The 12,803-nt window shown below is 35.3% G+C and overlaps 1 protein-coding gene and 1 pseudogene across 1 annotated transcript; both read left to right on the top strand.

Annotated features, from left to right (window-relative positions):
* The first annotated feature begins 3,018 nt into the window (after positions 1-3,018).
* Positions 3,019-10,209, top strand: LOC122060699. The gene is made up of 3 exons (XM_042623810.1): positions 3,019-3,126; positions 3,535-3,717; positions 9,847-10,209. The coding sequence occupies exons 1-3, from the start codon at positions 3,019-3,021 to the stop codon at positions 10,207-10,209; spliced, it is 654 nt and encodes a 217-aa protein (XP_042479744.1).
* A 308-nt stretch (positions 10,210-10,517) lies between these two features.
* LOC122060443 lies at positions 10,518-10,923 on the top strand (annotated as a pseudogene).
* Positions 10,924-12,803: the final 1,880 nt, after the last annotated feature.

Raw genomic sequence — 12,803 nt, 5'->3', positions numbered from 1 at the left:
CTAAATAACTATGTCTACTTCTTATTCACTGTTGGAATTTCTATCTTTGTTTCATCTAAGCTTTCTAGTATTCAAGTACCAATACATGTAACTGTACTTTTAATTGATTGAATAAGTCTTATTTCTGTTCATTGAATATGGGTTCCTATGCTGCTCCCTCTTAGTTATTCTAAATTAATTGTTGACATTACATTGGGTATTTACCTGATAAAAAAATAAATGAATAAAAACAAAAACATTTTTGGGTCAATAAATTTTGGTTCCAATTAACTTATAATGAAAAATATTTATGTGCTTGTAGGGGTAAAATAGGCAGAGAAAACAGAAAGTAGGGTGTTATCGAAAATTTGACAAACAGCGGGGCAGGTTTTATTCCATTTCCGCAGTTTGATGCTCCAAAAAATGGTGTCACCATTCTAGTTGGCAGACTAGAAAACTTTCTTCCTCAAGGTATAGCTAAGTCCATGTGTATCGCTCTCTTCCTCTCCTTTGGAAAAGTTCCCTATTCCCCTCCCATCCAAACCCTCCAATTTGTTGAACTGCTAGCACCAGGAAAGCCGACGGCATACCTAACCTCCTCCCTAATTTATTATAGAGATTTTATTACTGATACCTCTTAAGGTGTCAAATAATTTTTTACCATTTTTTCCTTCTAGTATAATGCATTTTTTTTTTCTCCCAATGAGAGCAAATATTTTCATTTCACATATGTATTAGAAAAAAAATGTAAGAGATATGACATAATGATAAGTCGTTTTCAAGTTGTTTTTAAAAATCCTTTTATATCTCTAACTTAAATAATTTTTTAGAATAAGACAGGGAAATTAAGAAATATTATTTTTTTAATATAACTATAGGTGTCACTTCCAGAGATCCTTAATTATAAGCTTACAGTTGTCTCCTTACTTAACAGTTATAATATATCTATGGAGAGGCTTTCTATAATTATTATTGCATTTTGGTGACCGAAGGATTAATTAGCTAAAGTGATTTTAGATTGGAGCAGGATAGATATTCTCGATAGCAATGTTTGTTTATCAGTCTCAGATCCAATGCAGAACCTGCTCTGAATTAATATATACTATAGTCTACAGCCACTTGTATTTGTCAATCCATTTTTAATACCCTCTACAGCTTTGGTATTACTGAATTCTGCCATTACAAGCCATTGGATGAGCAGACTATATATGATGTCAATGACTCCATATGTTTTCTTCACATGGAATCCTTTGTTGCAACTGTGATCCTAGCCATTTGAATGAAATGTTATCACTCCAGTCACAGTTCATTGTGTCACTTGGACGCTTGGAGAAGAAAATAGGGGGAGCTAAGCCAGTATCAACACTTCATTTCTTAGTAGACAACAAAATGGTTTAAGTTTTTTATTTTTTATTTTATTTTATTTTTTTTAATGGATAATGTTGCGTTCGGAAATCTTGACCGTCGACTGGGAGAGACCTGCACATAAAAGAGAGGAAATGTTAAGAGACCCGGAGCGGACTCCATGGGGAACCCTCTGATCCCTAAGTCAGTATTCTGAACAACAACACATTTGTATGTGTTGGCAATCGAAACAGTAGATCGAAGGCATAAGAGGGAGAGGGGTTGATTATGTGCCTGGAGTTCTTCATTCCTACTTACAAGACAAGCGTCATAAAACCCTAATCCCAGTAAAAGGTGTAAAATGTAAAATGTCTTGTTCACCCTTATCAAGAGTTACCTTGAGGTGGTAGAGAGTCTCAACCTTGTCGTTGGCTTCTGACACGCCACATGTTGGGTGCTTATTTGGTGGGTTAATTTTAGGTGTATCAGATAATAAGGGCAACCAAAAAGGAGGGAAGAAAAGGGGAAAAAGAGGCCTAATCCAATAGGAGAGGCTACTAGGGGGAGTAACAGGAAGAAATGAGATAGAATGCTCAATAGACACAATAAGAATTAATAAAAATCTCAAAATTAATACAACAACAACAAAGCCTTGTCCCAACTTAATGGGTCGGCTACATGGATCCAAAGAAAGCCAAAGGAAGAGAAAATAAAAGGCGTTAAAGGGGACAGATTGATAACCACTAACAAAGTAGAACATAGCTAAAGTGGATTTGCTACCTGGATCCTAGCCCTCCAATCTGCTCTATTTGAAACCAAACTTGGGACAAGGCCTAATTTGTGCATATCTTTCCTCACAACCTCTCCTATGGTCATTTTAGGTATGCCTCTAGCTCTTTTGGATCCTTCTATCTGAATCATGTCTAGACTTCACTTCTCAAGTTCTCAAGTTCTTACGTTTCTGTCAATGAGTTCTAGACTTCACTTCTCAAGTTCTCAAGTTTCTCTCATACAAAATATGGTACAAGTAGGTGCTCAATCGAAAAATGGTGTAAGCTTAATTGACGCAGGTTGAAATGAAAATTCTTTGTTGGTCAAATGTGCCTTCAACTTGTATACCTCTCTCATGTGCAGGTACAGCACTGTATGCGCCGTCTCCTACTCTTTTGCATTGATGCCTGGTGCTTCTACTATATAACAATTTCGTTGAACAAGAAAGAAAGGGAAAAAACTAGATCCCATTTAAATATATAGGAAAGTAATAGATTGTGAAGCAAGTAAGAAACAGATTGTGTTTTAAAATCAGTTCGACATAGCACGTATTAGGTTGCATTTCAGCATTTTTTTCTGGACGGCATTGTCATCAGCAGAAAAAAAATAGATTTAAGAAAATCTATATCTAGATCTCAGTTGCAAATCCCAATTAATATCATTGAGAGCAAATATAAGAGCATTTCTTCCTCGTACCATCTACATAAGATTTAGGTTTTTTTTTTTTTGGTTTAAATTATATATTTACTGCTGTGTGCAGCTGTAATTGCTTGTTCTAAGGTTTACATGGTTAAAACTATGGAAGCCGAAGTTCAGGAGTTTCAACTTTCAATTCCTTATGTCCTATAAATAGAGACCAAAGGGAGAGGACCCTAATTCATCAGTGCCAAGTACTGCCTAAGCGTCAAATTGGTTCCCACAAAAATGAAGGCTGTGTCAACAGTAGTGTTTGGGCTTGGCCTAATAGAAGTAATCAACTACAAATTTTTGCGTTTTGCTGCTTTGCAAGTTGGTTACTATAATGGAAGCAAGGTCCCGTATGTGATCAAACCTTTGTCGTTACAATTAACTTCTTGGGGTCATCGCACGACCATCTCAGACTAACCCGGTCTTGTGTAAGCAGTATCACAGTGACCCCAGGGATTAGTCGGGTCAAATATCTAGACACCTAGGCTATCAAAAAAACTACAATGGAAAATGCACTAACAGTAGCGCAGACATCGAGACCATCGTAAAAAATTCGATAACCACACAATTCACGAGACATAACGATTGTGCCTGCCCTAATACGCTTGCAATTCCATGATTGCTTCATCCGAGTGAGAATCTAAATCAAGTTATAGTAAATCTCAAATTTTTTTTGGGGGGGGGGGGGGTGGGGAGGGGCGTTCATTTTAAGTTCATTATAAGCTCATGCTATTCTTTTTTGCTGAATGAAAGGGATGTGATGCTTCGATACTCCTAGATGGCAATACAACAGAGAAGAATGCATCTCCAGACCTAACTGTGAGAGGTTACAGTGTCATTGATAATCCAAAATCAGCTCTAGAGAGTCAATGTGGTAAAGGGATTGTCTCCTGTGCTGATATCATTATCATGGCTGCTAGAGAAGCTGTTGTTTTGGTAAGAAAATTTTGAATCCAAGAAGTGTACTCAAATGAACTCATCAACAATAAACTAATTAAGAAAAATAAAAAGGGTACCTACAAGAAAAAATATTTTTGGCCACGGTTGACATTCTGTCGCCTATGCTGCCATGGTTAATTTTTTTTGTTTTGTTATTTCTGATAGTGTGTGAGTGCCATGTTGATGACAATGCCGAAAGTGAGGATCTTCACTTCACTATGCTCTTCTCTTGATGTATATTTTATCCTTTTTCTTTTTTTTTTTAATAAAATTCATGAATTTCTAGCAAAAAATAAGAAAAGATGGACGTGACAGTAGTATCACAGTAATATGAAAATTTGTTTATAACAACAGTATAAAAAAAATATCATCGCCAAAAATGTATGTGCCAACAGTAGTTACCCGTCGCTCAAAATTGTATGTGGACTCGAATGGTGATTATCGATCTTATTTGTTTATTTCAAAATGTCCAAACATGGTGGGCCACATATATGAGATAAGATAAGCCAATAAATTTGACAAGTAGCTCTATTAAGGAGTTGTACATGATACCTCTTGAAGCTCCACACTCAACATGTATTAATTTATACATATGAGTTATTTACATGCAGGGTGGAGGAATGTCCCCACTCACAATTTGGTGTTGCCATGGTCAAGATGGGAGCAGTGAATGTCCTTTTAGATCCACAGGGACAAGTTAGGCTATCATGTCGATCAGTTAATTAATGCCTCTTCCCTCGTATACCTATTTTGTTGTTGTTAATAAATCAGTGGTGTTAGTGTAAAAGGGAGGAGATAATATTTCTGGTTTGGGCAATTACTGTCTCTCCCCTACACTTAGCTTACTTTTTGTGTAACTCCCCCAACCTTTAACTTTGTAAACTTCTACCCTTTTTTTCACCTATTCCCTATTATGTTTTACTATGTTTTTTAAACGACTGGCTCAAAAGGCAATCAGTTTTAGTCGAATCATGAAATGTGTTGGTAGACTTACCCTTAACACCATGTTTATTCCTACCTCATGTACTGTTTTAATATTAGAAGGAAGAATACTATCTGCTTGTATGTGTCTAGGCCTAGACATAGTAAGTTTGGAAAGACAATGTTTCCCGCGCTGAAGAGGCTCCAACAGGCCTTCCATTGATACATACACTGACATGTACTTGCGTCAGCAGGGTAGCATATCTAGAATACTAGTACACATCCATAGGCATACAAAGGTACCAATACAAAAGAGAGTATTTTTATTGAATTCAACTCTAAAATTTGACACATAGCTAATTTAGATCACATTCTCTCTATCCAATGGTTGAAATAGACATATCATCTGTGTATGTGGCAAAATAAATGCTTTTTAATATTGATTTCTTTTTTATGTACCTCTATTCTCTTAGGATGAGTGGTCGCATTTCTACCGACTTTCATTTTCTATGTTGTTTTAGGTGAGATTTGAATTTCATTGACATACAGAGTATACGCATGCCTTGTTATGTGTTAAGTTGGGACTCTAATCGGATTGAAATAAAATGCTAAAATAAAACAAAAGAAAATAATAATAAGAAAAATGTAAAATTTTTAATATTTATGATTAAGGTCAATGAATAAATTTTTGAAACTTTAATTAATGTCAAAGTTCATGTAGGTGGTCCATCATTATAAGCTTAATTAAGTGGTTCATAATTTTGAGCCACATGAAGACATCAGCTTGTCAACTTTCAAACCCGAATTCAATTAAAAAAAAAAAAAATGAACATGTCAATATATGTTCAGGGACATTGTCTTGTTCTACTTAGAATATTTCTAAAACATTTAGCACTTGGTAAACTCTGTTTAGCCTGAAACTTGACCCATAGGTATGTAGAATACATAGAGTTCTATCTCATTCACAAAACTTTAGGTCCTACCTAATTTGAGGGCCCGTGGGAGTATCTTCACTGTAGGGGTAATACAGTCTTTTCACATCCACTGTTTCAAGGCATGTACAGGCACCCACAGATAGCATTCTTTCTTGCTTTGTATTTTTTTTTATTTTTAATTTTTGCTTTTTTAATACAATGTTTTTTTTTTCTTTTCAATTAGAGTAAAAAAATTACTCCAAAATTGTAAAAGATAATTAATGATAATTTCTAATAATGACATAATGATAAGTCATTTTCAATTTATTTTTTCAATCCTTTTATATCCCTAGCCTAAAGAAACTTTTTAAAATAAGACAAAAGCCAATTAATAATAAATGTCGAGTTTAAATATTTTTATATATAAAAATGTCATTTAGGCAGTCCCTTAATTATAATTTATAGTTTGTCTCTCAGGGTTTTTTTTTTTTTTGGAACTATTTGTCAGTCATCCCAGATCTGAATGCAAAGCCAGCTCTGAATTAAGAGATATTACAGTCTACAGCCACTTCCAGTCATGAGGAGTCGGATTAAATCGGTTTTTTAATTATAAATAGGGTTATTTCCATCTGATCCAGACTGATATGGTTCAATTCATATCAGTATCAACCCTATCCAATTCCCAGACCAATTCCAATATCTTAAACCAAGCTGGCAGTTGTCAATCCATTTTTTCAGCCTTTTACTGCTCTACTGCTGAAAGAATATGCCTTCTAAAGCCATTGGATGAACATACTATATATGATGTCAATGAACCCATATCCATGTTTTCATTGACATGGGTTCCATTGTTGCAGCTGTGATGGTAGAGCCATTTGAATGAAATGCTCTATGACTCCAATCACATTGGAAACTTGGAGAACAAATAGGAGTTAAACCTGTGTCACCAATTCATTTGTTCATAGAGAATAAAATGAGGTAAGCTTTACGCACGTTGAAATGAAAATTCTTTGTTGGTCAAATGTTTGTGTCTCTCTCTCATGTGCAGGTATAGCACTATATGCGCAGTCTCCAACTCATTTGCATTAATCCCTGCTGCTTCTATTAATATAACAATTTTGTTGAACAAGAAATAAAGAGGAAACAAAATAGGAAATAAGTATAACAAAGCAAAGTCAAAATCTTCTTTATTTTTTCATTATTTGATAGTGAAGCAAGTCAGAAACAAATTCTGTTTCTAAATCATTTGGACATAGCCTAGTGTCAAACAGCGATTGGTCTGTTCATAGCCTGGTGTCAAACAGCAATTGGTCTCTTAGCACCCTCATTTCAGAAGTTCCTCACACCATATACATTAACATTATTTATTTGGGTTCTTCTATTTTTATTGCTAAATGTCAGCAAATTGTATTAAAATAATAAAAGAATGAGAATTTATAAAACCAATATATAACCATGCTTCACCTTTGACGTGACCATCAGCTAAACAGACCCTTAAAGCCAAAAATAGAGAATTTACAAAGCATCTTCAGAATGCTGCTTCATCTTTGACATGGCCATCAGCAAAGCAGAGCTCCAATGCAAAAGAAAATTATATACACCTATAACGAGGTCTATGCTGTAAATCCATTCTAAAAAAAATGGAGAAAATGAATTATGTGGTACTTGACAATACATGGGTTAGACCATGTGATAAAAAACCCCACATATATCTCAATGGCCAAATTTTATTCTAAGATGAGTAAGGAAAGTTGCTCAAATTATCATTCAAAGTTTCAATAAAGTTATTAAAATATCATTAAATATTCAAATAACGAAATAACACACCATAGGGGCAAGCAAAGGGAGAGACCCAATAAAAATTAGAGATGTGACCGACTGCCTTTTTTCTTTTGGAACCAGGCGTTTTACCAACAAGGACACTACCATTAGGGTAGGGGACAAATGGATAAAATGCAAAAAGGTATCTTTTGTGCTTTAATAATTTGAAATTGAAATTGTACTAATTAAGTGTTTATTAATTTGCTCTTTCATCACATAGATTACTCAATGTACTGTCATATGGAAAATAGTGATGTCTTCGCAAGGCATAATTTTGGGAAAGAAAACCCTATTTTGCATTAATTTCTTGCTTATTAATTAGGGTTAATCTGTTTGTCACTTTGGTGGTTACAACAAAAGTTGTAACCTCTCTTTTATGTTCATCAATAGGTAATCATTATTCTTGCCAGGATTAAATTGTCTTTTCACTTTTAGTGAATTGAATCAAAATTTATTAAAAGTTTGTATTTTATGGGTATTAAGGTAAATCTACTGTCATGAAAACAACAGGAGTGTCGGTTACTAACTTTGGAGAAGAACTTCTTGTAATTTACACATTAGGACTTATTTATTAATTATCTGTATTTTTACACCATATGAATGACTTTATTTATAATTTAACTTAAAATTATTTTTAAATTTCAAACACATCCCCAATCTATAACAAATTACTTGTGAATCGAATATTAGTTTTTCCTCTCTCAAACAGATTGGTCATTTCACCAAGAATTGCATATCGGATCGCCTAATTGATTGATTTGGATTAGAATCAGTGGTCATCGATATTGATTACTGACCATAAGAAACGATGACCTAGATTTCATTATTCTGAATAGAAGGAAAGGATGATAGCCCTAAATTATATTATATAAATTAGGGTTAAAATCAAACCCAGTTCAAGTTGGGTCGGATTAGGCCTGGGTTGATGTTTTTCAACCCTAACCCGCCTTTAATATCAGAAATCTTAGACCAGGCCTTGTTCTGGTTCAGATGTAAATGGTTCAAATATGATCAGATCATGCTATCCTCTGATCGGATACAAATACCCATTCATGGATAGGGATGCAAGTCAAATACGATTTTTTCGACTACTTGTTTACATCCTTGACTTGTGTAACTTAGACCTTCCTCCTCCACAGGATACTATTCACTCGCAATCCATGTCTCCCATTTGTTTGGTCCTCTTTTCTTTATTGTTTAGAATTGGTACCCCGGCCACATTGGTAGATTTGAATAATGATAAAAATTCCATTTTTTTTCTCTCTATATATAATCAGTGTTATTTCTTTTGATTTGTGGGACCATGATGCCTTTGTAGTGTCAACAAGAATTTGGAATTTGGATAAATAGCCTTTTGTCCCTTGGTGGTGCATTTAACAAGTAGTAAAAAAATGCAGTAAGCTATGTGTGTGTTTTATAATCCCATATCAATCGTATAGGGTTCTAAGGAGGGTTGATCATGGTTTAGAATGTCTTTTTTTTTTTTTTTGTGTGTGTGTCATATAATTTTGTTTTTGTTTTTCCAAATAAAAAGGGTGTAACCAATGCACGAGGCTCCCACTCTCCGCACATGAAGGCTTGTACACACATGACCCTACACGTGGTTGCACAATGCTGTCGCACCAAGGGGAGAATGTTTCAAGGAACCCTATTGCACTTTCCAAGGATTGAACACTCAAATTCCTATTACAACTGCTAATCCCAAAAGCTTAAGCCATTAAGTGCCGGCAACAATAATGTAGTCAACATTATTGTCAACCGCTCGACAAGTAGCTGTTATCATTTTTACCTAAAAATGATCATTACTCATTAGCATTATTATTATGGATAGGGACCAAGGCTTGAAGAATAATAATAAAATATCACTTAACCCCCTGGGAGGGAGTTGTCTTTTATAAATGTCCCACTACTTGCTTGTGATTATCTAAGGACCATGTTCCATTGCTTTTGAGGTCACAACTATAGTGATTATGTGTTAGAGCACAATATTATATGATGCAACTTATCCCTATAATTAGCATTGGTCAACCAAGATCATTGGGATAGTTATATTCTTATGTGGAAAATGGTATTGGATTTGCAGTAGAATACGTATAGATTGTATGGAGTAAGTATTTTGGGTATCCTATTTCATAAGGAAATGGGTACCAATCAATCATTTTTTTTATTACAATCCACCTATTTCACTAATCCATAATTGTTATGTGAGAGATCTAAATTCACCCATATCACTAATCTAAAATAGGTAAAAGGTTACAATAAATCCTCCTACCATACACATCCTTTCCTTAATATCAGACATAAATATACTTTTTTGAATTGAATTTGGATAGTGGAAATTTGCAAAGACAAATCACGTGGGTGATGCATGATCTTAGTAATTCTAAATCTTAATTGGCCCCAAAATTTTCTACACGTGAATTTTGATTGAAAATGAATGTATGTATAATGATTAGCTTCATCTATGTAGTTGCCCTATATTCACCAAGTTGTTCATCCAATATTTGGGATGACGAAGCCACCTTGCAACCTTGTACCCATGGGGAAGAAGAAATCCCGCCCTCCCCATTCTTTCCAGAAAAGAAATAGAAATAAACATAGTAGAAAGAAGGATAGAGTCCTTTGTAGGGATTGCAGATATAAGGTGTTCAATCAGGAATCACCACCACTACCGGTAGCACCAACAATAGGTGCTAAGAAGAATCCAATCATCATAGTCGAGAGTGAGGATGATATACCAGCACCAAATACTCCGACAACAAAAAATGAAGGAAAAAAGGCATCCCTTTCTCCAACATCCGTACTAAAGGGAAAGAAGGTTGCTGGGCAGTAGGATGAAATACTACAATTGATTTTTATTTTTGTTGAAGTTCATGTCAAATAAAAAGCACTGCAGTAATGTACTTTGTATCTGATACGGAGATTTTAATAAACCAGTTATTTACATGCAAGTTTAATATGACTCTAATTTTATATGCAAGTATAATACATTGTATGCTGCTTCCACTGTGTGAGGTACTTTTAAGATTCAATGATTGTCTTTTTGGAGAAATCTGGATTTTCATTTTCTTAGTTCTTGTCATATTAAAATGGATCTGCTATACGGTCGGAACCTTTGGTGGAAACCCTAACACAGAAACCATGGCTGTTCCTCTGCTCACCAAGAGGATTGTAAAGAACCGTGTCAAGCAGTTCAGGAGGCTCCAGAGTGACCGGAAAGTCTCTGTGAAGCCAAGCTGGCATAGACCCACCCAAGGGTATTGATTCTCAGGTGAGGAGGAAGTTTAAGGTCTGCACTTTGATGCCCAACATAGGGTATGGCTCAGACAAGAAGACCCGTCATTACCTTCCCAATGGCTTCAAGAAATTTCTGGTGCACAAAGTCAAGGAATTGGAAGTGTTGATGATACATATCAGGACCTACTGTGCAGAAATCGCACACAATGTCTCCACGCGTAAAAGGAAAGAGATTGTTGAGCATGCTGCCCAGCTGGATGTTGTTGTTACCAACAAACTGGCCAGGTTGTGGAGCAAAGAGGATGAGTGAGCAGTGTTGGAAAATTTTCTTTTGTCTTATGCTTGTGCATGCAAACCAAATGCCACACCCAGTAGGACCAGTTTTGATCTGTTCTTAGGGAATTTTGTTCTGCGTATCTCTTGTCTTGGAAGTTATGGACACCTGTTTCTAGTTCATGGTTGAATGATCAAAAAAAAAAAAAAAAAAAAAAAAAAAAAAAAAGGATCTGCTATTGCTGGACCCCTCTTTAAAAAATTAGACTAGCTGGTCTTTTTATGTGTTACAGAGTCGATGTTGAAAATTTTTATGGATTCAATACATATTGCATACTTCTGAGAAAGGAATTTTTTTTTTTTTTTGGGTTGAAAACCAAATTAGAGAGCAACTTTGTATTGAATCAGTTGGCATAATGAATTGGCTCCTATCCGATGGGAACATGGAATCAAGTATCGGTATCTGATTGGTTGGATCAGTCGTATCTGATCATTATTGGCTGAGACTGATCCCGATACTTGATTGATCTTGAGATGGGTATCGGTATCATCCTGTGTATCAGATACCGATCCGGATATGCCGATCTGACCCAATCCTTTTTTTTTTCTCTTTTTTAACATAAACTCATAAAGGACGAATCAGAGCAATGGGGGATCCAACGGCCACACATGCTTGTGTCGAGATCCGACGGCAGAGAGGTGTATTGCTAAAATTTTATCATCCTCTTTTGTGGCAATAAAATCTTGTCTAAATGAGCTCTCCAAGTCAACGATTGATTACTTCCATTTTTATCCTCCAAATTAGGAGAAAAATGAATTTAAAAAAAGAAATATCACCTTCTTTCCATATGGTGCCAAGTGCCATTGTGGCATAATCAAAGGGAAGGAAGCAAACATTTTTTTAATGGGTTAACACGTTTGTCACTTTGGCGGTTACGTTGTAACCTCTCTTTTAATTCCTTCATTCAATTTGGTTTTTTCATTTTTCTGAATTATTTTAGATTAAAAAAAAAATTTTTTTTTGACCTATTCTAGTCGATACTGTGACCGATCCTGAAAAACTATATGATTTTCGATCCTTAATCGATCCTTACCGATACCAATTCGTATCGTATCGATTTCAGCTGTGACCGATACCGATACCGATACCAATGCCAAATTTTAAAACCTTGGATGGGAATGCAGATGATCTATTCTTGCTGACTGAAAAAATGGGTTCCAGGGAAATCTAGCAATTTTAGTTCTTCCAAAGGAAATACACACTTTATATATTAATCAAGTTAATGGGTTTGTTGAATGGATTTTGGTGTTGACCTTGTTACAGGGGGAATCCATATCATGTTAGTTTTGACTGGTGTTAATGGATTGGTCACCATTCAATTGTATTCAAAGTCATTATTTTTCCTTGAATCTCAGTTTATTGAAAACACACAAATTCAATGTTATTGCATCAACAAGAAATGAAAATTTGTTCTTGATTTATTCAATAAACGTTCTGCTCATTTCGAACGGTACTTCAGTTGCCTTCTTGGTTCCCACCGCCAGTGTTAAAATGGATGCTCTAGAATGAAAGATCAATAATAGAATTAGCAATGTATCCAAAGGCAAGTCATGATGACATTCCGATTTCATTGCTTCATGGACAAACTGAGTTGTAAGTGATTGGATGATCTCAAGCCTCTTTAATTGATCGAATTTTGACTCATCAATTAGTGGCAAAGTAAGTGATGCATTGCGTCGCCACCGTGGGAGTAGGTATTGGTCAGGTGTATGAAAAAAGTTGCTTCTTATGAGGATAGCAACTGCATGTCTACAAAGAATGCCTTTAAACTCGAAGGACTTACAACTATACTTAACGGTTTCTTCCCCAACTAAATGTTGAACTGTTCTCCATTTATCATCATGCTCCGCATGTCG

The sequence above is a fragment of the Macadamia integrifolia genome, chromosome 14, assembly GCF_013358625.1.
Source record: "Macadamia integrifolia cultivar HAES 741 chromosome 14, SCU_Mint_v3, whole genome shotgun sequence".
Lineage (NCBI taxonomy): Eukaryota > Viridiplantae > Streptophyta > Magnoliopsida > Proteales > Proteaceae > Macadamia > Macadamia integrifolia.
The sequence above is the reverse complement of the archived record's forward strand: the minus strand, read 5'-3'. Positions and strand labels throughout refer to the sequence as shown.